Here is a 25985-nt window from a genome sequence, read left to right as displayed (position 1 = left end):
TCTGGAACTATCTGATATATCCGATGCTCTTACTGTGCAACATTGTGCACGCTATTTAGTGTTAGAGCTGAAATCTGTTTATCAGTTGATAAGTCAATTGACAGAATATGAATCAGCAACTTTTCATAAAGAATTAATCAATTCAGTCATTTCTCAGGCAAATGATTTGATGATTTGAGCTTTTGAATAGGATAATTCTGCAATTTTTCTTTTCCTTCAATTGCTGCAAATGATTTGAAGCAGTGCTTAGTTCGTTTGCCTCTCATTTATCAAAAAAAATCAGTCCGTGTGGTTTACAGTGCAAATTTGATGTTGCATTATATCCTGTACTTCTGTTTATGTGCACAATATCAGCTCATCTCTGTGTTAGTTTGTATTTCCTTCAGAGTATGTATTTTAGTCTTTGCTGCATTTAGTGCTAGATTGATTTTATCACAAAGAAGTCACATGTTTTTATCTCTCCTGTGTATTTTGTCTGATTGCAAAGTCATTTTTTGTCTTTAACAGTTTCATTACTTGCATCATCACATAATATGAATAGCTTCATTAAAATTATGTTCAATTAACCTTATACCATAGATGCTCACAGCTGGGAAGCTTGAACAAAGGAGTATTTTTTTAGTACTTAAAAGAATAAATAAAGATTTATGTATCAAAAAGAAAAACATGCAAGGTCCTCAATGGTAACTACATTAATAGGGTCATTTTAACTTTAACTATGTATCTATCTATCGATCTATCGATCTATCGATCTATCGATCGATTGATCGATCAAGTTAAAATGACCCTATTAATGTAGTTACCATTGAGGACCTTGCATGTTTTTCTTTTTGATACATAAATCTTTATTTTGTGCACAGATCCTGCTGGAAGTCACGTAGGCATTGACTTGTTATTTACAAACTGACTTTTTGTGAAAGCATTCATGGCATGTGCAGCTCAGGCTGATGGGATTTTCTCATCCTTCGTCTGAAGGTGTACCAGGAGGTCTGAGTGCCGACGGGCAGAGGAGAAGAATGGTTGGTTGTGGAGCCCCAAGCAGCAGTGTGTCAAGATTGTATCCTTCTCTCCTTCAAACCTTTCCTGCAGAAAGACCGGCAAGGTACAGCTGTTTATTCCTCACTCAAACTGTCTCTGACTTCCTTTGTTCTCTTTTATTGTCCCTCTTTTCTCTGCAGTACCTAACTCCACTTACATGCAGAGACTGAGTAATAAACTGGGTACACTGTGAATCAAAGACCTCGAGCTCTAGGTCTTCCAGCTCTGTATTGATCCACCCAAAAAACTCCAAACTGTCTTATTATAACCTGCGTGGCTGATTGCCTGAAGATGGAGAGCCTCTTCCTATTCCCCCATTTTTTACTTCTTCTGTGTTCCTGCCTGTCTGACTCACACATGAATTCCCATCAGCAGCATGTCACCCCTTTCTCTTTCTCAGTTTCTTTCTTTAAAAAGAGAAACAGTTTCTTTATTATAACTTTGGTTACGCAGAGATACGAACTCAGTGAGATCTTACGGGCTAAGAAGCCACAGTTTCCAGTCAGTATGTTTTTGTCTGTCCAGGTGAACATCAATATTCCCTCCCTTCCTACTATTGGACACTCTGACCGTTTGCAATGCAAGATTGAGTCTTTCCAGAGTGACGGCATCATGTCAGACTCTGGTGAGGTCTCCTGTGATCTGCCCCAGCCTGGGCTTATACCGAAAACACCTGAGGACCAAGGTATGGTCTCTTTAATTACCCTGCCACGTTTCTGTCGTCTTTAAGGTCTAATGTCTGTGCTTCTCCATGATGGTTAATGCTGAATACTAACTGGCCAAGGTGGGAAATGGGCTGAAAAAAACATGAGGTTAAGTTAATGTCAGCTGGCAAATTCTCCATCATTTTGTTGAAGAACGTATAGTGTCCAACAAATTTGCACCAGAAAATTGCACGAAATCAACACACTAATCTAATTTAAGCTTTATTATTTCAGTTTACAGTTTTTTGTATCAGTAGTCAGCAAACATCTTGCCCAAAACAAAGTGAGTCCCATAAAAATGGCTTATAAACAAAACATGAAACTTTTTTTAAATACAGCTCAAGTTTCAGCTTTTATACGCTAAAATACAGTTCAGGCAGTTAAATAATCACTGAACTGATTCTGAGGAGATTTATCAAAATATTTAATCGCTCTGTTTTTTGTCTTTAAATGTACAAGCATACTTGACATCTTTAATATGATAAAACTTGTATTCACATAAACATCTAGTGTAACACATTTTAACCACTGTTTTACTGTATCTTCAGACTTTGTGGCCGTGGCTATCAGGATCTTTGTGAATGAGACTGTGGAGTTGGCCACGCGGGAATTCATGTTCTACAACTGTGCTGCCACAGTGAGGAAATCTGAAAACACACCGTGAGTCAGGCTGTTAATCTTTCAGTTCTGCTCTGTCACTCAGTGAAAATACACAGTGACATGGAACACAGCATCATCTGACAACCTTGATGTAAATGTATCACCGTGCATGAGCAGATGAGAGATCAAGGCTCTGTTTGTAAATTGTGATGCATGGTGGTTTTGAATGCACCTCTTGCATTTTTTCTCCTGCTTCCATTACCAAGCCGAGGAAATTGCCTCAGTTTCCTTTTCATTAATCAAAAAATGAAAGTCGATCCTGGCTGTTTTTTTCCCCTCATTTTTTTCTGCATTTCTTTCACACAGAGGAACGTGTGATGAACGAGCTTTGCTTATGTGAAGTTGCAGAGATCCATTTCATTGTCAGCAACATAGATTTTTGTGCCGGACGCTCTCTGATGAGTTTGCATGTTTTAGATGTTGTTTGTGTGTGCTTTTAAGTGTGCATCCTCTACCCTGATTGTGCATGTGAAAGTATTTCCTTATCCAAGTTGGTCCATATTTCTGTGTTTTCAGGTGCATGTCATGTGTAAGCAGTCAGTGGGGATGTCAGTGGAACACGCAGGACCACACCTGCAGCGATGCGGACAACAGCGTGGTTGGTTCCCACATCATCAAGCACCGTCAGGTTAGTTCTTTCTGACAGGTCAAGGACTCTTTTCTGTCATGTATGTGTATGATAGATGTGGAGAACGACTATAGCACAAGTTTTAAAGGACACATCTAAACTTTACATGTGATTCACTGCCTGAGTGGTCCAAACTCCTCCTGAAAAATTAATAAATACACAAATCCCACTATCAGCTGCCACCATCTTGCATGACAAATGTTGCAGGGTGGAGGATATCAGATTCCAAGTCAGCAGATGTTTCAGCGATATAGTTATCTGTCGCCACAGATGAGGGTGTCCGTTAAGTGGTTAGCATGTTTAAAATGTAAATTATTAAATTATCTAATTTGTTTTCATTCTGTTTCAGAGCGCAAACTGTCCTCGGTTCGAGAATCCAGATCCTGTGCTCATCCCTGTGGGCTACAAGACTCGAATCAGCTTTGAAGGCATAAATCTGATACATTACAAGGTAAACTGGCCCCACTCCACCCCCAACATGCATCTGAGTTCCAGGGAAAGAAACACTCTTTCTGTTTGTGGATATTCCTTTGACAGAAAAAAGAAAAACACAACAGGTTCATTTTTAGGCTAAAAGAAAGGAGAATGAGCCAAACTTGTTTCAGTTTTTTTCTACTCTTGCATCTGTTAATGAGGGGTTTTAAATTGGCCATAGGTGTAAATGCCAGACTGTATGGTCGCGTTTGTACTGCAGTTGACACCTCTACAGGGTGTATCCTACTTCTTGTCCCATAATAGCTGGAATTGGCTCCAGTCCTCCCACCCATCCCCACTGTGTAGGATAGGGAATTAAGAAAATAAACAAAGTAATGCATATGTATGATATCACAGAGATGGGGTCCCCCATATCAGTAATAGGGGTGGGCGATATAAACGATGTTGATGATGTCATCAAGCTGCGCCTGTTTTGGTCGAAAGCATCGCAGCTGTCGCTACCCGATCCGTACCGGAAACCCGATCGGTACCCCGCATGCGCGAAAGGTGTCTACTTCCGGTCGTAGCGTTTTACGATAGTTATGGGTCAGAGTATCGGTTAAGATGTTAAGAATAATAAGTATATCTTAAAATGTTTGCAATAATGAAGCATTTCAGTACAATGTAGACAAAAACGAAAAATAAAAAGATGGTTACGGATCGGGACTCCCCGATCCTTACTGCGCATGTGCAAAGTCGGACCGTACAAATCGGGTCTACCCGATCCGTACCGCGCATGTGCAGATGTTTTCTTCTTCTTCTGTTCGTTTAATGGCAGTTTACTCCCCAGTGTATGAGGATACTGCCACCTGCTGACCGAGCGAATGAACCCTATTGTAAACTGAATTGGCGTCATTACAAACGCGTGTTAAATTTGATTTAGTGATAGTCGAGTGTGTTTATGCTTGTCTGTGTGGAGAGGATTGACTGGAATAGTGATGATGATGTCCGCTATCACTGTCAATTGTCAGTAAGCACTTAATCTGGCTGATGAATCTTCACGTGACACATTGCTAAATCAATATTATTAAGTCTGTAATAAGGCGCCATTCTTCTTATTTTACGGCGCTGTTGTTCAATCGGGGAACGCTCTCTGTTGAGGAGAAAAGCATGAATTTGTTTGTATACGGATTATCCATTGCTTAAATGTCCCGGGCAGTCGAAAAGGAGGCAGAGCTGTTGAGAAATGCTAGGAGCTAACTGGGCGCTAACTGTATCAATCAAATATATTGAATGTCGCAATGTTGGCAAAGAGAGGAAGTGACGTAAGATTTGCGCATGCGGGGTACCGATCGGGTTTCCGGTACGGATCGGGTAGCGACAGCAGCGGCTAAAACCATTATCATCTACAAATTATGGCAGGCGACAGTCATAGCAAAGAGATGAAGCACTTGAAATATGGGGAAAGCCAAAAAACTGTGCTTCCTCCACTTCCGTAACATTGATTCATTAATGTTGAATTCTCTCGCAGCTGTTCTATTCCCATGTTGTTGCAGTATATAGGGTTAGGGTTACTACTAACCTTGTATTGTGGATGAATAATCTCAGTTGTTCTCCTGATTGAAGTTTGGCCCGTGTATAGCATCCTGCTATGCGATTGCATTTGTCCCTGACCACCAGAATCCCTCACGTTAACTTTTATCAGTGGAAAAAAAGTTGGCGTTCATCCTCCAGCTCCACTGTGCTAATGCTATGCTAACATAGCTGTGTCGCTAGCAATCACGTAGCACAACATTATATACCAGGTAATTCAACTTCAGTAACCCTGCAAACGCCACTGCTGTTTAGTTTTCTGTCTCCATTTATGTTGGAAGTGGTAGCAGAGCTGTACGTTTTAATTAGTTTCAAAAATCTCTCAGTCAGAACATGGTATGAAATGTTTAGGTGTAAACTAGCAAGCTAACTTCCTGTTAACTTCTAACTCTGTTAAATTTAATAAATTCTGTTTTCATGGATGCATGGATGTTAAACTTAATTGTTACACCCGATAAAGCAGCAACGCTGATGATTTAATTAAAGATGAAAGAATTTAGACATTTATTCCTCCGTGAATCGCAACCTTATCGTGGTGGAGGGGTTTGTGTGTCCCAGGGATCCCAGGGGTTATGTTGTCTGGGGGCTTTTGCCCCCTGGTAGGGTCTCCCATGGCAAATTGGTCCTGGGTGAGGGACCAGACAAAGAGCAATTCAGAAGACCCTTATGAAAAGAACATGGAGGGAACAGTTTACCCTGCCCGGGATAGGGTTACCGGGGCCCCGCCCTGGAGCCAGGCCCGGGGAGGGTGCCCGAGGGCGAGCGTCTGGTGGCCGGGCCTTAGTCCATGGGGCCCGGCCGGGCACAGCCCGAAGAGGAGACATGGGCCCATCCTCCCGCAGGCCCACCACCCGCAGGAGGCGCCATAGGGGTCGGGTGCAATGTGTGCCGGGTGGCGGCCAGGAGCGGAGGCCCTGGCGGACTGACCCCCGGCTGCCAAGACTGGCAATAGGGACATGGAATGTCACCTCTCTGGTGGGGAAGGAGCCTGAGTTAGTGCATGAGGTTGAGAGGTACCGGCTAGATATAGTCGGGCTCACCTCTACGCATGGCTTGGGCTCTGGAACCAGTCTCCTGGAGAGGGGCTGGACTCAGTCTGGAGTTGCCCCTGGTGAGAGGCGGCGGGCTGGGGTGGGTATTCTAATATCCCCTCGGCTTGCTGCCGGTACGTTGGGATTTTTCCCGGTGGATGAGAGGGTTTGTTCCCTGCGCCTTAGGGTCGGGGAACGGGTCCTGACTGTCATCTGCGCTTATGCGCCGAGTGGCAGTTCGGAGTACCCAGCCTTCTTAGAGTCCCGGGGGGGGGGGGGGTGCTGGAAGGTGCTCCACCTGGAGACTCTGTTGTCCTGCTGGGAGACTTCAATGCTCACGTGAGTAACGACAGCGAGACCTGGAGGGGCGTGATTGGGAGGAACGGCCTCCCTGATCTGAACCCGAGCGGTGCTTTGTTATTGGACTTCTGTGCTAATCACAGTTTGGCCATAACGAACACCTTGTTCGAACATAAGAGTTGTCCATAAGTGCACGTGGCACCAGGACGCTCTAGGCCGCAGGTCGATGATCGATTTTGTAATCGTATCACCAGACCTGCGACCATATGTTCTGGACACTCGGGTAAAGAGAGGGGCTGAGCTGTCAACTGATCACCACCTGGTGGTGAGTTGGATCAGGTGGCGGGGGAGGACGCTGGACAGACCTGGTGCACCTAAACGCGTAGTGAGGGTGTGCTGGGAACGACTAGCAGAGGCCCCAGTCCACGAGATCTTCAACGCACATCTCCGGCAGAGCTTCAACAGCATTCCGAGGGAGACTGGGGGCATTGAGTCCGAATGGACCATGTTCAGCGTCTCCATTGCCGAAGCTGCTGCATTGAGCTGCGGCCGCAAGGTGGTTGGTGCCTGCCGTGGTAGTAATCCCCGAACCAAATGGTGGACACCAGAGGTGAAGGGAGCCACCAGGCTGAAGAAGGAGTCCTATCGGGCTTGGTTAGCCTGTGGGACTCCGGAGGCAGCCGACAGGTATCGACAGGCCAAGCGGAATGCGGCTCGGGCAGTGGCTGAAGCAAAAACTCGGGTGTGGGAGGAGTTCGGAGAGGCCATGGAAAAAGACTTTCGGACTGCCTCGAAGAGATTCTGGCAAACCGTCAGGCGTCTCAGGAGGGGAAAGCAGTGCTCTACCTCTACCCGCCATACACCACTGTGTATGGCGGAGCGCTGCTGACGTCAACTGAGAAAATTGTCAGGCGGTGGAAGGAATACTTCGAGGACCTCCTTAATCCCACTGACACGTCTTCCGAGGAGGAAGCAGAGTCTGGGGATGAGGGGAATGACCCGCCAATTTCCAGGGGCGAGGTCACTGAGGCAGTTAAACAACTCCTTGGTGGCAGAGGCCCTGGTGTTGATGAGGTCCGCCCCGAGTTCCTGAAGGCTCTGGACGTTGTAGGGCTGTCCTCGTTGACACGCCTCTGCAATGTTGCGTGGAGATCAGGGGCAGTACCCGTGGACTGGCAGACCGGGGTGGTGGTCCCCATCTTTAAGAAGGGGGACCGGAGGGTGTGTTCCAACTACAGGGGGATCACACTCCTCAGCCTCCCTGGAAAAGTCTATGCCAGGGTGCTGGAAAGGAGAGTTCGTCTGCTAGTCGAACCTCGGATGCAGGAGGAACAATGCGGTTTTCGTCCTGGTCGCGGAAAACTGGACCAGCTCTTTATCCTCTCGAGGATACTTGAGGGTGCATGGGAGTTTGCCCAACCAGTCTACATGTGTTTTGTGGACTTGGAGAAGGCATTCGACCGTGTCCCTCGGGGTGTCCTGTGGGAGGTGTTGCGGGAGTATGGGGTGTCTGGCCCATTGCTACAGGCCATTTGATCCCTATACAACCGTTGCAAGAGCTTGGTTTGCATTGCCGGCAATAAGTCGGACTCGTTCCCGGTGGGTGATGGGCTGCTCCACATCGAAAGGAGCCAGCTGAGGTGGTTCGGGCATCTGACAAGGATGCCCCCTGGGCGCCTCCTGGGTGAGGTGTTCCAGGCATGTCCCACTGGGAGGAGGCCCCGAGGCAGACCCGGGACACGCTGGAGAGATTATATCTCTCGGCTGGCCTGGGAACGCCTTGGTGTTCCCCCGGATAAGCTGGAGGAGGTAGCTGGGGAGAGGGAGGTCTGGGCCTCTTTGCTTAGGCTGCTGCCCCCGCGACCCGGCCTCGGATAAAGCGGATGAAGATGGATGGATGGAGAATTTTGACAGTTTTTAACTCTTAGTGTTCGTTTGACTTTGGGGCCTGGAATGGACGGAGTTTTGGACCCAGTTTACTCCGCGAAGCTCCTCACTACGGCAGCCGTAATGCTCTGACAATCCATCAAGCAGTGGAGCTTACCAAAGTTGTACTAAAACATTTTTTAACAGATTTCTGCACGCCAAAATTGATTCGAGGTCAGTAAGCACAACCAGAATTCATACATAAGGCACACTCTCGATTTTTGAGAAAATTAAAGGATTTTAAGTGTGCCTGGAAAATACATTATACAGAAGAAAAGAATATATCGTGATATATATCGTTACCGCACATGCTTCAAATTATATCGCAATATAAATTTTAGGCCATATCGCCCAGCCCTAATCAGTATACAGTTCTGGCTGTAAGTGATGATACCGCACTCTTACCAACTGTTTAAATGTTGCAAATAGAAAAAAAAAAGTTAACTTAAAGAGATTGAAAGGAAGCAAAAATGGCTCCTTTAGACAGTGAATGAACTTTGGGGGCCACACCAAAGTCCAATATAAGATAAATAAGTATTATTTTGTCTGTGCATCATGCAAAGCTACTCTGGTAAAGTTTGATTTTAGAATTGGAAGTAATGATAATAGTTCCCCTTTAACCCTCTCAGGCTCAAATTAAACTTTTTGTTGCTAATGCACAACCAAGTCCTGCAGTGGTACTTCTTAGTAAAAAAAACCCCATAAAATATGTATGTGGGGTAATCAGGTTGTTAGTTTTTAACTGTTGCAAATCGGTAACGCCTGCCTTGAGAGGGTTAAGACTGGAGTGTTCTGCTGGAAGAGGGCTTAAAACGTACTTTTTACCATTCAACCGTAGCGAACAGGTGCGAGGACACCTGTCTATGTGAACAGAATTACTCAAGAAATCTTGTGAATACAATTACTTGGACGTCTCCTCGGATGTTTAAACTTACCATAGGCAAATCTACAAAGTTAAGGGGTGGCACTGGGGACCGTCAGTATTTTTGTTTTTTGTCATGATTATGCAGAGTATCTTTCCACATGAATAACATTACAAATCCAAATTCTTTTACAATCAGACAGCAATCTAAGCTGTAACAGTTCACTTAGTTGTCACACAACATACATCTTGATCATTTTCTTTGAATGTGTGAGTTCTGATGGACTCTATAGGTGCAGGTTCCCGGAGATCCATTCATGTTTCATCAATCAAAGTTTTGACAGCTGATCTTTCACAGCTGTGAAAATCAAAAATTTTAAGTGTGAGGGTTTTATAATCACACAGCTTTCTGGGCTGTTTCCTTTTGGTTGTTGTGTGTATGTGTTCAGTGTTGCTGATTTGATTTTACACACTTGAGTAGAAACAGACACTGCAATTGTTTCCATGCTCTATACAAAGAAGAGCATCAAAGAACAGTACTGTAAAAGTATGATCAGCATGAATACACATCAGCATTTTTGTGTTTGTTTGTTTGGTTCTGCAGGGTCATCATTTCACCATTGGCAGTGAGCTGATGACAAAGGAAGAAGATGTCTCGTTTGAGGGGGGGCCATTCTACACATTCAGTGGCTTCAATGTGAGCATGACCCCTCGCTTGACATTTGTCTTGATGCAATACACTCAACACAGGTCTTTGCACTGTGACTGGTTTGTGGTCCTAGTATTCAAAGTACAACCTAGAAATACACTGAAAGAGTGAATGTATATATTCTGCAGCAAAAAAAACTGTGTGAAGACTTTCTGTTTATGAACAGCTGTATTTATGTTCCACATTTATAAAAGAAGTCAACCTTTAGCCTTTTTTCACATTCCCTTTGATATTCTCTAGCTCCCTCTAATGGACATGCTCCCCTCGCTGGAGAGTTAAACACCATCTCCACATTGTGAACTTTGTGATTGGGAAGCTCAAACAGTGCTTAGCCTCCAGCTATGTTCTTTTCCAACATTGATTTCTGTAGCTGAAAATCTGCCAGACTGGGTATATATTCTTTTTTCTTTCTTATTTTCCCTTGGCGTGGGGGAGCAGCAGCCCACACTGTTTGCAGAGAAGAGCTTAAGTGCCATTAATCACAGGATTCTGTATTAATAATTCATTTTCTTCCAATTTCTTAGTTTTTCTATGATAAGTCACCGGAGACCAATGTTCTGTTCTACGTGAAGGACAAGGAGTCTGGCGAGAAGATGGACAGCACGGTGAACGGTGTGTCTTCACATATTAATGAGGAGATTTTATTTTAATGCCCTGTGTGTACACGGCAAGTCCCACTGTGGGGCTTCAGCTGGATTTAAGGAAGCTACCTTTAATCTGCACTTGAAAATTACAAAACATTACTGCACAATCTAACAGCTTTTTACATGAAGGATTCAGATAAATGTATGTTACTGCAGGAGTCACTTGAAATTAGATTGTCCATCAATTTTTCATTGAGGATGCAGAATATGCTCTTTGAATGTGCAATAACATAATATTCAAAAATTAGCATATTAATATAATCCTAATTGTTTTTGTTTCCTCACTATTATCTCTACAGTCACACTCTACAACTGTGCCGTTGAGAGGAACGACTGTAGTCTTTGTAAGAACGCCGACCCAAAGTACAAGTGTGTGTGGTGCAGCAAGAAGCAGGCGTGTGTGTATGAGAAGCTCTGCGATCCTCTCCCCAGCAACACCGAGTGTCCCGACCCCGAGATCACCAATGTGAGTCTTCACATTGCTGTCATGACTTCATGTTTACCTTTGAAATGGAAACTGTACCTTCTTTAAAATCTTGTGATTGGATGTAAAAACACATTGACTATGGTGATTGGACTGAGGTCTTCACTGGCCGTGTATTTTTCTTCCACAGAGGAGTTGGGAGTGTGTTTCTCCTTGAGAGTGTGCGGCGCTGTTCCTTAGCACATGTCGACCGGATCAATTCTTTGTTTGTTCACCTAATTGTTCGTGCCTCTTTGTCATTGATAAAAATCCATCAGTAATTGTGTTTATATCATTCTGACAGAGGCTATCACCTAACCCGCTGCAGCCTGACAGACAGAGATACTGCAGATAAATCACCATGACTTTGTCTGTTGTTGAGATTCAACTTAACAACTATACAGAGGATTGCAGTGAAATTTTCTGAAGACGTTGAGAGTCTGCAGTGTTGACCTTTATGGTTTTATTATTCATAGACACTTGTGCCCATGTTCAGGTTAAACGTATGATAAGGTACACAGTGCAGTAAACATCATACCTGCTATACATTAGCATGCTAGCTTTGTCACTGTGAGCATGTTAATGTTACAGTGCAGTGTGAAGCACCATTATCTCTTTAAGTACAGCCTTACAGGAATGCTGCACACTGTGTGTGTCTCGCATTAGTGTATTTTATTTGAAGTTGAATTCACATTTTTTAAATTAAAAAATCACAGGAAAAATATTAAAATTTCATTTTTTACTATAAAATGTTCAATATATCTCCGCACAAAAATGTTTGTTTTCGTTTTGTATTTACCAGAACATCTGCTTTTATATTTTAGTCAGATTTTCTGACCCACAAATACAATATGGGTCATGTTCAAATACATGCACACATGCATACAGATGTGACTCATACAGTATTGATGTAATTCTCCACTTGGCCTTGAATATTAAATACTTAAGTCAGCTCAACACTTGGTTAAACAGACTGTGTAAATCTCTTGTATGTTCTTATTGCACAAATAATCTGGTTAAATCCATTTCCAATCCCTTCTTCCTATAAACACCCTCCTATTACATCTCCACATCCAGATCAGCCCTCTTTTCGGCCCCGTGCTGGGAGGCATCTCCATCACCATCAGCGGCTCCAACCTCGGCATCGATCAGGGAGACATTAAAAGCATCACGGTGGCTGGGAAGCCCTGCATTCATGAGCCAGAAAAATACTCCGTCTCCAAAAGGTAAAGTTGCCCACATGCAGTTGTGCACTATGCACAGGACATGTAACCCACCTGGAGGCCATTCAAATGGCATATGGACAAGTTTTATCAAGTCTCTTTTTAAATGTTGTATACTTAACTGTGTTAGGAATACTTTCCTTTTGCTCAGGGTAACCTGACTACAGGTTTTAATTAGTTCATTCTACAACTGTATTGATCTGAGTCTCCAGACACAGTTTGATTTAGAGACAGTCACAGTTTCCAGAGGGAAATGTCAGTAGTAGAAGAAGTATTCACTTTTTTTCCTTTTCTTTTCACAAATGTGCAAGACAACAATGTAAAAAGGTCGCGTTGCAGATTGATTGTTCAGTAAACTTTTTATAACCGTTCAAGCCAGGGTCAGTCTAAATAAAGAGTGGGCCAATCAGCCTTTTAGTGATGTTTTGGTTTTTAAGCATATAATTTGAATATATTTAAGTTATTTTCTGGATAGGAACCTAAGGTGCATGTGAAAGTTGACAGAAACTGAAATTACAGCTATAATATTTGCATGTAAAATATAGTGAGGTATAACAGCAGAATATTGAAACACTTAAGTAAAATTCAAGTACAGGGAAATTTTACTTAAGTTCTGCACTTAAATAAATGTACTGAACTTATTTGCCTTCTGCTGCTACTACACCACTGAATGGCACTCAAGCACTTGCACATGGCTGCTGATTGAGAGGGTCTTCTTTTTTGCCCTAATGTTGCACACATCCTTTGAGATACATGTGTTCATCAAAGCACTATAAGTATATGTCAATGATTTGATAGTGTCACACACAACTTCTTCTGGTGGTCTATTCATGCTTCAGGCACTACCTCATCCTTCTACCTCAGGTGTTAAATGGACTGAGCGCTGTGAAAAACATTGAATGAACTTTAGGTCAAGTCAAGCAAACTGTACTTCAATAACAGCTGTGTTTAAAAAGTGCTCACTTCATACAAATGGTCTATAAAAGAGAAAACGGCCACATCATTGCCCCACAGCCGCTGGCCAGAACTGTTGACACCTGGCAGGATGGAGCCACATTTATGACAAACTCTTGCCCCACCATCTGCATGATGAGACATAAAATAGGATTTATGGGACCAGATGGAAGTGTTTCTCCCTTAAATCATCCACTCTTGGTGCTAAATGCCTCTGTGCTCCTGCTGTTAGTTGTCCTGCGTGTTTGTACAGCAGGTTGTTCCTCATTTGCTTAAAATCTGGGTAGAGTTTGCATTGTGTTATTTCACTCTTTCACATCTTAGTTTGAGCTGCTGGTTGTTTGGTCATGACCTTCCTGTTGGAGGTGTGCTATGAATGATGACCATTTCATCAGCTCTGCATTTTCCCTCAGAACTGTTTATCACATGGTTTCTGTCTGAAGAAATCACGCTACACTCATAGCTGCTTAGTCAAAAAACATAATTAAACAGTTAAACCTGAATGTGAACAAACAAAAACAACTGACTGCAGTTTTTTAACTGTTGCCTTATCTACTAAACTAAAACAAGAGACATTAGTTGTTAATAATGGCAAAGATGGGCTAAAGATTACAAAATCAGACTTCTCCAGTGTTTCCAGTTTGTTCTCTTAAATGGCAAATCCAGGTTCAATAGTTGTGTAGGGTGGATACCCTGTCTAAATGATGAGACGTAAAAGGCACATACAGCTGACTGTCATCTGCATAGACATGATAAGAAATGTCAGTAAAAGATTGGACGATGCCAAAGAAAGAAAATGATATAATATGAACCCTGTGGACCTGGACTGAACCCTGTGGAACCCCACACATGAACCTGCTCATCCTAATAGAGAAAGTCCTCTCTGACAAGGAGGAGGAAAACCAACACAGCACCAGAAATATAACCCAAAACCTAGAACCTATTAAGTAAAATGTTATGGTCAATGGTGTCAAAGGTTGCTCTCAGATGAAGTAAAATGATTACAGAACAAATCCCTGCAGCAGAAGCCACTGAAGGACCTTTATAGATAAAATTAGGGGTCTCAGTGGAGTGCTGCTTTTGAAAGCCAAACTGAAAAGGGTCAAAAATCTGTCATTTGCATAGTAAAGATTTGAACTGGCTTTCTAAAATCATTTTAATCTTTCAAAATTACCAATAGAGCTGGCATCAAAATTGGGTTTGTTCTGTAAAGGAGTTACAACAGCATGTTTAAAGTAGGATTACCTCAATGAGCTATTAATGAAGCAATGATGGACCAATGCTTGTGAGAGTCCCAGACAGGACAGAAGGAGGAACTAACTGTATGGTCACCATGAGCATGATGAGGGTTTCATCTTGCCTTTTACTGTAGTCAAGTCATGTAGTCAAGAAGTAAATGATTCAGGACACCGAGCACCATTGTTACAGGCGGAGGAACCCGAGGAGATTTTGAAGTTCAGGACCATCATCTTATTTACAAAATGATTGAAAAAACAATCACAATCAGAAAGTAACAGAACATGCAAAGGTGCTGTTGACGGTTTCAAATAATACCTTGGATTATTCTATTACAGTTTATTATTAAAATAAGAGGATCTAGCTTTTTTATTGCCTTATTATAAAAGTGAAGAAATTCTCTGAAATATTTAGCATGGACCACTAAACCCGTGGACTTCCACAGTTACTCTGCTTTTTAAAAGGAATGGCTATTTACCTGGCTTATTACCAGTTTTGTAAGGAGCGACCTGACTGAGAATGGCAAGGTAGTGTTCATTAATGGTGGCAGCAAGGAGCTCAACATTATTATCAGAAGAATTAGAAAAATTTAAAAAAGAAGAAAACTTGAAAATAACAGAATCATCAATGAAGCTCCTGCGCTTAACACAAACTTTGAAAAAACAAGTACGAGTTACAAGAAAACAAATTAATTTATGTGCAAATGGTCAAAGATAACACCATAAGTTAAGACCAAGTATGTGTGAGTAGGGCCCCAAACATGTTCAATACATTTAAAGAGAGGAAATCCTGAGTTGTAGTGCTTGATGGATCCTCAGCATGAATATCCCCAACAAATGTGATTCTGTGTATATTTAATAGTGGAAGATAAAAATCTTTAAAATAGCATACATAGCAATTTTGATCATAGTTATCTCAAAGGAGCTATAAAAATTATATTAATATATTATATAAAAAACAATATCATTTGACATAAAAATTCAGCTTCATTCTCACGCCGTCACGACTCAGAGATAAACATAAAATTCTGTTTCTCACTACAAAAAAAGTAATTTTAAAAATATGACTTGTTAGCAGTAGAGTGGACATTACCATCATAAAACTGTTGAAACTCGCCTTAATATGTAAATAGTAAATAATTCTTTACCCAGTTCTGTGTTTCCAGGTCAAGTCCCAGCATTTATTTTTGTTTATTTATTAATTAATTTATTTTTTTCTGTTGTTCTGATCAGAGTTGTGTGTGAGATTGGATCTGCTGATAAAGCTGACTGGGGACAGGTTGAGATCGAGGTGAATGGGGGGAAGAGAGGAACCTCCTCTGTTTCCTTCACCTACAGGGTAAATGCATACACACTCACAAACACACACATATACACTGTCCTCAGCTGCACGTCCTCTGTTGAGTTGTACAGCTTCTTATTGAGAAATTAAACTCATCCAAAAGCTTTCAGCTGATTTTGTTGTTTTATGGACTGTTTTATGTTTTCCATTTATTAGCTCCAGAGAAACTCTTATCAAAACATACCAAGGGCATGACAGTTAAGAAGACTGACCAAATACAACATGCTAAATGTAACAGTAAATTAGGCGCCTAGATGCACATTGCTGTGGTAATTTACTGTACAGTAAGTCAAAATGTGCAGGCATTCCTCTTTAACCAGATGCTGTGCAGCAGTTCCCTTTGTCACTTTAATACTCTAAGAGGCTACAGCGTAGCTGTTTAACTGGCTTTTCATATCTCCGGCTCTGCTAAAGCTTCCCCACAGGGGAGTGCTCCTCCTAACTGTTTGCTCAGCAAATTGAGGCAGATGTGGTGCTTGTGGGAGTTTGTGTGTCTGAATGTTTCTGAAAGAGTGGGTCAGGTTAGATCAGGCTGAGAAGCAATGTTTCTGACATGGAGCTGTATCTGTGTGTGTTATCCTAGTGTGTGCCAGCATCTGCCAGTAGTTAGTGTGTACTTGAAATATGAGTGTGTATTAAGGTGGTATTTGGTGACACCCTCTCCCCTTCATTAGGACCCGATGCCTGAGGAGGTGACGCCAAATAGAGGTCCTAAAGCAGGGGGAACCCTCATTACAATCTCTGGACTATTTCTGAATGCTGGCAGTAAGGAAGATGTCCAGGTTACCATCGGAGGGGTGAACTGCAGTGTGTAAGGATTTCTTTTTTTCAATAATTCTCATTCAGGCCAAACTTTTTCAATTCAGCCTTTTTAGTTAATAGAGCTACTTGTTATTCAGACATTTAATTCTATGCAAATTCTGCTTTACGCACACTTTGAAGTCCACAAATTGATTTTTTATATATGTGTATATTCTTGAAGCAAAAAATTGAATTGACCTTAACTTTAGTGTCACAATGAGGAGGGATTTTTTTCTCTTACAATTTTCCTGTACTGTTGTGACCACTAGTGCTCTGTCAAAACGGATTCACGGTGACATTTTAGGCAGAGGTAACGGAAAAATAACGAGCGAGAGAAGCAGCAAAGCCAGATTTTAACAAGCTGTCAGCCTGCTGCCATGTTGGCTTCCACTGCACGGTGACCTTGTGCCACCCCCACTCCTTTAGCCAGCAAGTACTGAGCTATGTCCTTGTCTTGGCAGGGAGCACTTTGGAGAAAATATCACCTGCAGGACAGGAGAATACCGCGTGGATAAAGTGCCCTCTGACCCTCTCGACGTCGTAATGAAGTATGGAAAGAGAACCACAAAGAGCATCCCGGCTACCTTTCGGTTTGTTGAAAACCCCACTGTGCAGGATCACCAGCCCAAAGCAAGCTTTGTCTGGTCAGTTTAACACAGCAGTATGCAGTCATGGTGTTTGTGACATTTACTCTATCTGTTTGTTACATGTTGTATTTTTACTGCCTTCATTTTAACTTTTTTTTTTTTTTTTTGCTGAAGGGAGTTCCAAGGATCTACTTTTCATATTCACTCTGAAATATCTGAAATATCTACCTAATAAGACCAATATGACCAAGTACTAAATGCATTCTGTACATACATATGGTCTTACTGAGTAGGTATGATCAAAAATTCATAGTTGGATAAGAAACTCTCCCTCCCTGACTTGACTAACTCTGTTATTTTGCGAGTCCAAATTTCCCCAACCTGTAAACCTCAGAAGTGTGAAAATGCCACTCTGATTACTGTCTTAATGGCCAAAAATAAGAGAATAAGACACAGGCTGACTTTTACTTTTGAATATGTGCTTTAAAATAGAAAGAAAAAAGCTTCTAAGTTGACATTAGTGACACAGGCAAATAGGATTGTTCTGTATGTAGAAAACTGAACACTTAGAAACTTAACTGCCTTGTTCTTTGCCCTGCAGATTTCTGTCTGAAGCTTTGGGAAACCTTAATAATGTCATTAAACTTCTTGTGTTTAAAACTAGGATCTAGGATTTTTTCCTCCAAGAGTTGCTGAGTGTGCATGCGCGTGCGCGTGCGTGCGTGCGTGCGTGCGTATGTGCATTTAATTGTGATTGGCTGAAACTGGCTGAACCAATGCTGCTTTTGGTGTTGTAACAAACTGCTTGATAATTGCTGAAAATGGATGCATTTGATGGTTCCCTTGCTTTTTCTGCCGCAATTCTGACACATGATTAGGTACACTGACTAAAACAACAGACGACAGTTTGTTTTCATCTCCAGTGAAAATTACCCCAGGTGCATTTTAAGAACTGTCTGTCCTCCTGCGAGCTTGTGCTCTCGTCTCCGTTTGGCTGGGAATACATTTGATTAATATGTATTTTCCTGTGTTTTTGGTGTGAATAGATATGTTTGTTTGTGTGTTTTAGTGGAGGGAGGAACATTGTGGTAACCGGCTCCGGATTTGACATAATCCAGACTGCAATCATGAAGGTCCAGGGAAGCAACTGGTCGGCTTCAGAGGTTCCTGTTCATTTTCCGTATCTTCATTTGAGTCAATGCACCGATGCATCTCTGACAGTCATTATCTTAGATCTTCTTACCCTTTCTCCTAAATGTTGCTTTTTCTCCCATGTTTTCCCTCTCTCACAGTACCACCACTCTTCAATCCCCCCACTTCTCATGAACCCCAACTCTAGTTTTGATTCATTCAAACTCTGTGAAGCATTGCAATTAAACGGACACACAACAATAAACAAAACACACATGTCCACTCCTCCTTGCTGCCACTGATCAGTGAGATTTTATAATACTTCATGTCACTTCCTGAGCCATAAATCCCTAAAACCTGTAGGATTGCAGATATTGCCACCACTGTTTCACCCTCACCCAGAATGTAACTATGGCCCTTGTCCAGCTCAATCAGGTAGGACTGACTGTGCCAGGGAACTTTAAAGACCTGCACACAGCTTGCCACCGTCTGCCCTCCAGTGTACTGGGCAGTCTTAAGAAGTAGCAATTTTGTTCATTTAATTTAAAGGGAACAATTTTAAACCAGAATTAGGTTTACTGAAGATTATGTGCCTGTTTCACTCTTCATGATTTTACTCCCGTCCCAGCGAAGTCCCCTGGCCCTGCTACCAAGGGACAGAAAAGGCTTGAAAATCATTTTCTGGCTGCCACAAACTAGCAGTAGATGATGTAAAGTGTTATCTCAAAGACCTTGGTTGGTCAGCCTCACAAGCTTCTCTTGGTTTAAGTCCATCTCTGAGCTAGACCCAAATATGAGGACCCATCATGGCTGCTGGCAAATATTAAAAACATTTAGATTTCTAGGTCAAGTTGCTGACCTGAACTTTATTTATTGTGTGTGGTTTTATTCTCTGTAAAGACCAACTAGTTCTTATTTTGGATTTTAAACTTCCTGAGAGTCCTTGAGTCTGTGCAGCATATGTTTGTAGTTACAACCTAGATGGATTTTTATAGACTTCTAAATCGGAGTTGATTGGACCGCAGAAAATCCTACTAAATAGTTGCTACGAAATGTTTACTTATACCAAATGTGACTGTTGCACACCTAATGGAGCCAACAAAAATAACTTTTTAATGGATGGATCATTTTAAAGTTCCAGCACATACCTATGGTACAGTATTGTTTGTGCTGTTGGCAAAGTGATGTACCTAATCACACTGAGAAAAGTTCCTTTAAAAAGGGGGTGGTAGAATTTGGTTATCTAGAAGATAAATATGGGACTGATTTAATGTTTATATATAGCAAAATGCATTTACGTGTATGTATGATTATGGGGCCTCCATTGTCTAAAAAACAAAAGTGTGCTACAGTCAGCCAGTCACCTTCCCACGATGTTAAATGTGTAGTGAAAGATTGGTATGGATTTATTTTTGTTCCATCAAATAGAAATCTATATAATAAAAGAGGATTTCATAAATGTTAATAACATTCAAAAGTTATTTTGAAGACTGGACTAATTCACATACCTTCAGATCTCATTGTTTCAGGTACATTAATGCAGTGATTTATCCAACATTAAATTTTTGATACAGTGTCTAAATAGAGTAAATATTTTTGTGGGTCCCCTGGAGTTCTTTAGTTTTCCTCCACTATATAAATGTAATTGTAGTTCAGGTCAGGTGGTTGCCAGGCAATATAATGTTGTCAAAATAGATGCCATAATAGTCAAATTAAGTGGATGCAAATTAGATGCTACTGCTGTCAAATGAAAATGATACAATGCTTTTATGAAGTTTTATATTTGCATATATGCAAAAAGTTGGTCATTTGCAGTCTGATTGTAGGTGGCTGCTAGGCAACATAATGTTGTCAAATCTAATCTAGATAACATGTACCTGTGTGCCACATCCTGATTGTGTAGGAGGAGTATACGGACAGAGATATGGCATGTTATAGTAGTGAGTGTAAATATACATTCAAAATGCCTTTATATGGGCAATTTGCAAGATTTTTAAAAGGTGAAGGGGAGAATTTGAAGAAATTCCAGTTTTGATATTATGCCAGAGACTTCTGTGACGTGTTTCTTCTTTCAGCTACTCACAATAAGCATTAGAGAACCCGGTCCCTGCGGAAAGCTGTGAGTGTGTCTAAAATTGGTAGTTTTACGTGTATTTCTATTGTATTCTACCAATTTTAGCCCTGTATGAATCACTTTTTAAAAGACAAAATATTTCAGAGAAAATAACAAATATCAAATTAACACCTTTTATTAACTTAATTATTAGCCTTATTTTCTGAAGTTTGGCACTTGTCTTAAAATTAACATTTGACTTAGAGCATGTGAATTTACAATGACACCCTGATTACAGTCTAGAGTCCAGATGTTTCCTAACCAGCTATTGACATATTTAGAAACAGGGTGAGTCCCAATCACAGGATTGGGACTCACCAATCCTGTGATTGGTGAGTCTAGTGTGCATTGTTACACTGCACACTAGATACCAAAACATAGGAATTGCTATTATGTCTGAAAACTTCAAATGTGTGTTCTCAGTCTTTCTGTTATGTATTAATGATGACATTTTGACGCCTTTGCTTTGTTCTGTTGGAAAACTTTACCTACTTGTAGAACCGTGGAGTTTAGCTGTCATGCACGTAGTGTCGAAATAATGAGAGTGACAGAAATATCACCATCAGTCCAGTTAATCACAAACAAGCATAGAAAGGCAGTGGAGGAGTGACTCAGTTTGAGTTATGATTCATCAGAGGCCTCATTCTATGATTGAAGATTGAGATTTTAATAGAATGACTGAAAAGACGCACATCATTTTACCTTCCCCATTGTACCAAAACAAGCTTTTTCTTCCCCCCCACAGTCTATTACCATGTATTATATTCACTCCAGTAACGCCCAGTGTTTGCATTATTATTTTTAGTGCTGCTCCATATTTTCCATGCTGTAATTTCCTGCATTTTTTGTCATGCTTGTATTTGTAAAACGTTTTACTGTCCTTCTATCCAACTCAGCTTGCCCATGAGAAGAACGACACAGTCATCCAGTTTCAGTCTCCAACAGTAAACGGCTCCTTAAACCAGCACTTGAAAACAGTCATCAAGCTGGACAACTGGGAGAAGGAGCTGAAGCCCTTTCACTACCACCCTAACCCCAGCTTCAATAATCTACAAAACAAGATCATCACTGCAAACAGCATGATTATCGTTACTGTGAGTACAGCCACGAGGTCACTTTAATGCAGTTGCAGTACTACGTTTTCCCTTTTTTTCCTGAATAGTCGGTGTGTGCTGTGTGTCCTAATTAAGACAAACTGTCTTATTATCTGACTTGAGGATAAAAATGGAAAAGATGCTGAGTTGCATTTGCTGCACATTTATCATTTGAGCTCCGTGAATGCTTTGGCTTGGAAGTAAAAAAGATTTTTTTAAAAAAGCAGCTTTCAGATAAATAACAATTTTTTTTTTTTTTAAATGTTCATTTTATGATATAATAAACACGCTTTTAGTGTAATGCTGTAAAACTGTTTTATGACAAACACTGCAGGGTCACAAAAAGATTAACACCAGAAAACGCACATGCAAGTGTTTACACAAAAAGTAGTTTCGTAACACTTATCTGAAATCATGCAGTGTTTTTTGGGCAGGGGCCCCAATTAAACAAAGCTTTGTTTTAAGTGGTGTTAAGCCAAATGGTTGAAAAGCCCTCCAAGTCTACCCACGAGTACACATTCTTGTTTTAGCCACAGTATAACAAATGTTCATCTTTACGATAGCTAATCTGACACTTTGTGCTCTCGATATCAGACAGTACGTAGATGAGCTAGTAAATAAAACCCCGGTTTCTTTCACTTTGAATCTTTTCATCATCATGGATTTATTTTCTCACGTGTTTTGTAGCATTATTTTTACCTCTCAAGGGTGCCACTAAAAAGTCCAAGGTGACACTTTCACATTGCTTGTTTTGTTTGACAAGTGCAATAGAGCATTGTCACAAAAGGCAAAGATATGCAACAAACAAAAACGACTGAGAAGCCTGAGCCAGAAAATGAATCGATTTTTCTTATAGCTTATTTTTATGGCTGTTTTGAGCTCCCAGAGTGTACCACCTCAAAGTTTCTGTTGGTAAACGCACTTGTGGGGAAAGTCATATGCAAAACGTGTAAAACCTTTTCAGTTACTCAGCCGCTGATTAACTTAAGCTGGTTTCACCTTCTTCCAGCCGACATTAGAATAATTAAATGTCTGTAGATCCACAAGTGTGCTGCAAAATCTCAAGAAATTACTGAGAGTGAGGTGCTTACAATAACTCCAATCTTTATCTTTTTAATTACTTTTAGCTCATATTGGAGCAGTGAGGAGCTGTCGTACAGCACACTTCCCACCCATTACTCATAAAATGCTGCCGATAATGATTTCAGTGCTCATCGTAGGATCTGTCTAATTAATTTCTCTCCCATGTACTTCAGTCACTGCCCTTAGAGCCTCGCATTCACTCTTCCCCCTGCAGGGTCGGGGATTCTCCAAAGCGATGACAACTAAAGAAGCACAAGCCTTCGTAGGCGACGTTCAGTGTGTGGTCAACACCCTTCAGGATGATAAGCTGTTCTTGGAACCACCTTCCACCACGCCTGGTGCTCGTACTCGCTCCAAACATCAGCACAGAGAGACTGGGTCGGAGGATCTGGAGCTAATGGTCAGAGCACACTAACAGATGAGTTCTGACTGATGATCACTTATTTCAGTGAACGTTTTAATGCAACACTGTAATATCACTGCTTCATAAATAAAAGTACTTGCCTCAAAATCTTAGTATGTTAAAGTTTTAAAGATATCTCAAGAATGAACTTTAAGTACTCAAAATAATGGTCTGTAATGGATAAAGGCTCCTTATGTAATCGTTTATTATAATTATACTGCTATATGTCATGAGTTACACACAAGCAAGCTTCTTTTTAGCCATTCATTTGAATCATAGACAAATTACTAGGGTATATTGTTTGGTTTGTAATAAATAAGGAAATAATACGAATGAAGGCAGAGGACACTGGGTACTACTCAGGCTATTAGATTAATGGATAGTGGAGTAAAATACAGCATTAAAACTGAGCAAAGAAATCTTTCGTGCCCATGGTCTTTATCCTTGTACATGTACCTCAACTGTGTACTTCAGCAAAGTACTTGAGTAAATGGACCATTGCAGATCCATACACAGACTTGAAGATGAGAGCATGCATGCATCATGAACCTTTACTGTTCTTCTCCCGGCATATCGTCTATACAATTTGAGATCCAATTTTTTTTTCCACCGGTTGAACAATTTTCATGTAGCTACAGACTCTATAATTGCCTGTAATTATAGGTAAGCCACAACTATGATGAATACCATACCTCTCCCTGGGTAATTCTTATTGTTATATGTCAGCGGCTGCATAAAGAAGTGACACCGCTAGACTATAATCCAGCTTTTTCTATATTGGTATCTGCTGCTGTTGATAAAGTGTGAGACTTGGTACGTTTATGTAATTATCCTCTTTATGCAACCCTACCAACCTGAACATACATACTTTAAAAATACTTTTAAGGTCCTAGAGCTGCTTTAGCCGAGTTGACGGTTGGAATCTAAACTATTCACATTTAGATTTAATCTCTCTACTTCCTCCCCGGTATCGTCCGGTCTTTGCTTTTGACTTTGGCTAAAATGTGGAGAGCTTGTGCAAATAATAAGATTTTTTTCTTTCTACAGATCAAGTTTGGGAAAGGGGAGTGGGTGGTCGACTCGGTGCAATACGAGAAGAAGAATGATTTCCCGCTCTACATCATCATCCCTGCTGTCATTGTGCCCATGCTGCTCATCATCACTATCTCTGTGTACTGCTACAGGTGAATTGAGCTATTTTAGGTTAACTTTATGCAGCAGGAGCACACAATTGATTGTGTTTTTTTTAAGAGTATACAGTGGGGCAAAAAAGTATTTAGTCAGCCACCGATTGTGCAAGTTCCCCCACTTAAAATGATGACAGAGGTCAGTAATTTGCACCAGAGGTACACTTCAACTGTGAGAGACAGAATGTGAAAAAAAAATCCATGAATTCACATGGTAGGATTTGTAAAGAATTTATTCGTAAATCAGGGTGGAAAATAAGTATTTGGTCACCTCAAACAAGGAAAATCCCTGGCTCTCACAGACCTGTAACGTCTTCTGTAAGAAGCTTTTCTGTCCCCCACTCGTTACCTGTATGAATGGCACCTGTTTGACCTCATCATCTGTATAAAAGACACCTGTCCACAGCCTCAACCAGTCAGACTCCAAACTCCGCCATGGCCAAGACCAAAGAGCTTTCGAAGGACACCAGGAAAAGAATTGTAGACCTGCACCAGACTGGGAAGAGTGAATCTACAATAGGCAAGCAGCTTGGTGTGAAAAAATCAACTGTGGGAGCAATCATCAGAAAATGGAAGACATACAAGACCACTGATAATCTCCCTCGATCTGGGGCTCCACGCAAGATCTCATCCCGTGGGGTCAAAATGATCATGAGAACGGTGAGCAAAGATCCCAGAACTACACGGGGGGACCTGGTGAATGACCTGCAGAGAGCTGGGACCAAAGTAACAAAGGTCACCATCAGTAGCACACTACAACGGCAGGGAATCAAATCCCGCAGTGCCAGACGTGTTCCGCTGCTGAAGCCAGGGCATGTCCAGGCCCGTCTGAAGTTTGCCAGAGAGCACATGGATGATACAGCAGAGGATTGGGAGAATGTCATGTGGTCAGATGAAACCAAAGTAGAACTTTTTGGTATAAACTCAACTCGTCGTGTTTGGAGGAAGAAGAATACTGAGTTGCATCCCAAGAACACCATACCTACTGTGAAGCATGGGGGTGGAAACATCATGCTATGGGGCTGTTTTTCTGCCAAGGGGACAGGACGACTGATCCGTGTTAAGGACAGAATGAATGGGGCCAAGTATCGTGAGATTTTGAGCCAAAACCTCCTTCCATCAGTGAGAACTTTGAAGATGAAACGAGGCTGGGTCTTCCAACATGACAATGATCCAAAACACACCGCCCGGGCAACAAAGGAGTGGCTCCGTAAGAAGCATTTGAAAGTCCTGGAGTGGCCTAGCCAGTCTCCAGACCTCAACCCTATAGAAAATCTGTGGCGGGAGTTGAAAGTCCGTGTTGCTCGGCGACAGCCCCAAAACATCACTGCTCTTGAGAAGATCTGCATGGAGGAATGGGCCAAAATACCAGCTACTGTGTGTGCAAACCTGGTAAAGACCTATAGTAAACGTTTGACCTCTGTTATTGCCAACAAAGGTTATGTTACAAAGTACTGAGTTGTATTTTTGTTATTGACCAAATACTTATTTTCCACCCTGATTTACGAATAAATTCTTTACAAATCCTACCATGTGAATTCATGGATTTTTTTTTCACATTCTGTCTCTCACAGTTGAAGTGTACCTCTGGTGCAAATTACTGACCTCTGTCACCATTTTAAGTGGGGGAACTTGCACAATCGGTGGCTGACTAAATACTTTTTTGCCCCACTGTAGGTACTTCTCCAGTCAGTCCCAGCTTTTTCTGCATTGTGTTTGCTAGTTTGTTTGTATTTTTTAAAAACGACTTGGAAAAACGATATGTTCATATTCATAAGAAATTATTAGGAGCACACCAACAGTGACTGCGTAATAAGAACTAATGGATACCTTGCAGCTAAGTTAGTGGCCAAAAGAAAA

At 41.5% G+C, this 25985-nt stretch overlaps 1 protein-coding gene across 2 annotated transcripts in view; it reads left to right on the top strand.

Annotated features, from left to right (window-relative positions):
• plxnb2b (plexin b2b) overlaps positions 1–25985 on the top strand; it is a 132915-nt gene that overhangs the window by 86662 nt on the left and 20268 nt on the right. For both annotated transcript variants that reach the window (XM_087843262.1, XM_087843263.1), the window contains 16 exons: positions 976–1102; positions 1564–1723; positions 2291–2402; positions 2919–3030; positions 3380–3481; positions 9761–9853; positions 10390–10477; positions 10809–10975; positions 12050–12198; positions 15618–15723; positions 16401–16537; positions 16989–17171; positions 18184–18277; positions 21255–21452; positions 22750–22935; positions 23986–24122. In XM_087843262.1, coding sequence (XP_087699388.1) covers positions 976–1102; positions 1564–1723; positions 2291–2402; positions 2919–3030; positions 3380–3481; positions 9761–9853; positions 10390–10477; positions 10809–10975; positions 12050–12198; positions 15618–15723; positions 16401–16537; positions 16989–17171; positions 18184–18277; positions 21255–21452; positions 22750–22935; positions 23986–24122 — 2151 coding nt within the window. The remainder of the gene's footprint in view (positions 1–975; positions 1103–1563; positions 1724–2290; positions 2403–2918; positions 3031–3379; positions 3482–9760; positions 9854–10389; positions 10478–10808; positions 10976–12049; positions 12199–15617; positions 15724–16400; positions 16538–16988; positions 17172–18183; positions 18278–21254; positions 21453–22749; positions 22936–23985; positions 24123–25985) is intronic.

This window comes from Neolamprologus brichardi, chromosome 7 (genome assembly GCF_056152115.1).
Source record: "Neolamprologus brichardi isolate AB-2024 chromosome 7, ASM5615211v1, whole genome shotgun sequence".
Taxonomy (NCBI): domain Eukaryota; kingdom Metazoa; phylum Chordata; class Actinopteri; order Cichliformes; family Cichlidae; genus Neolamprologus; species Neolamprologus brichardi.
This window is presented reverse-complemented; position numbering and strand designations above follow the sequence as displayed.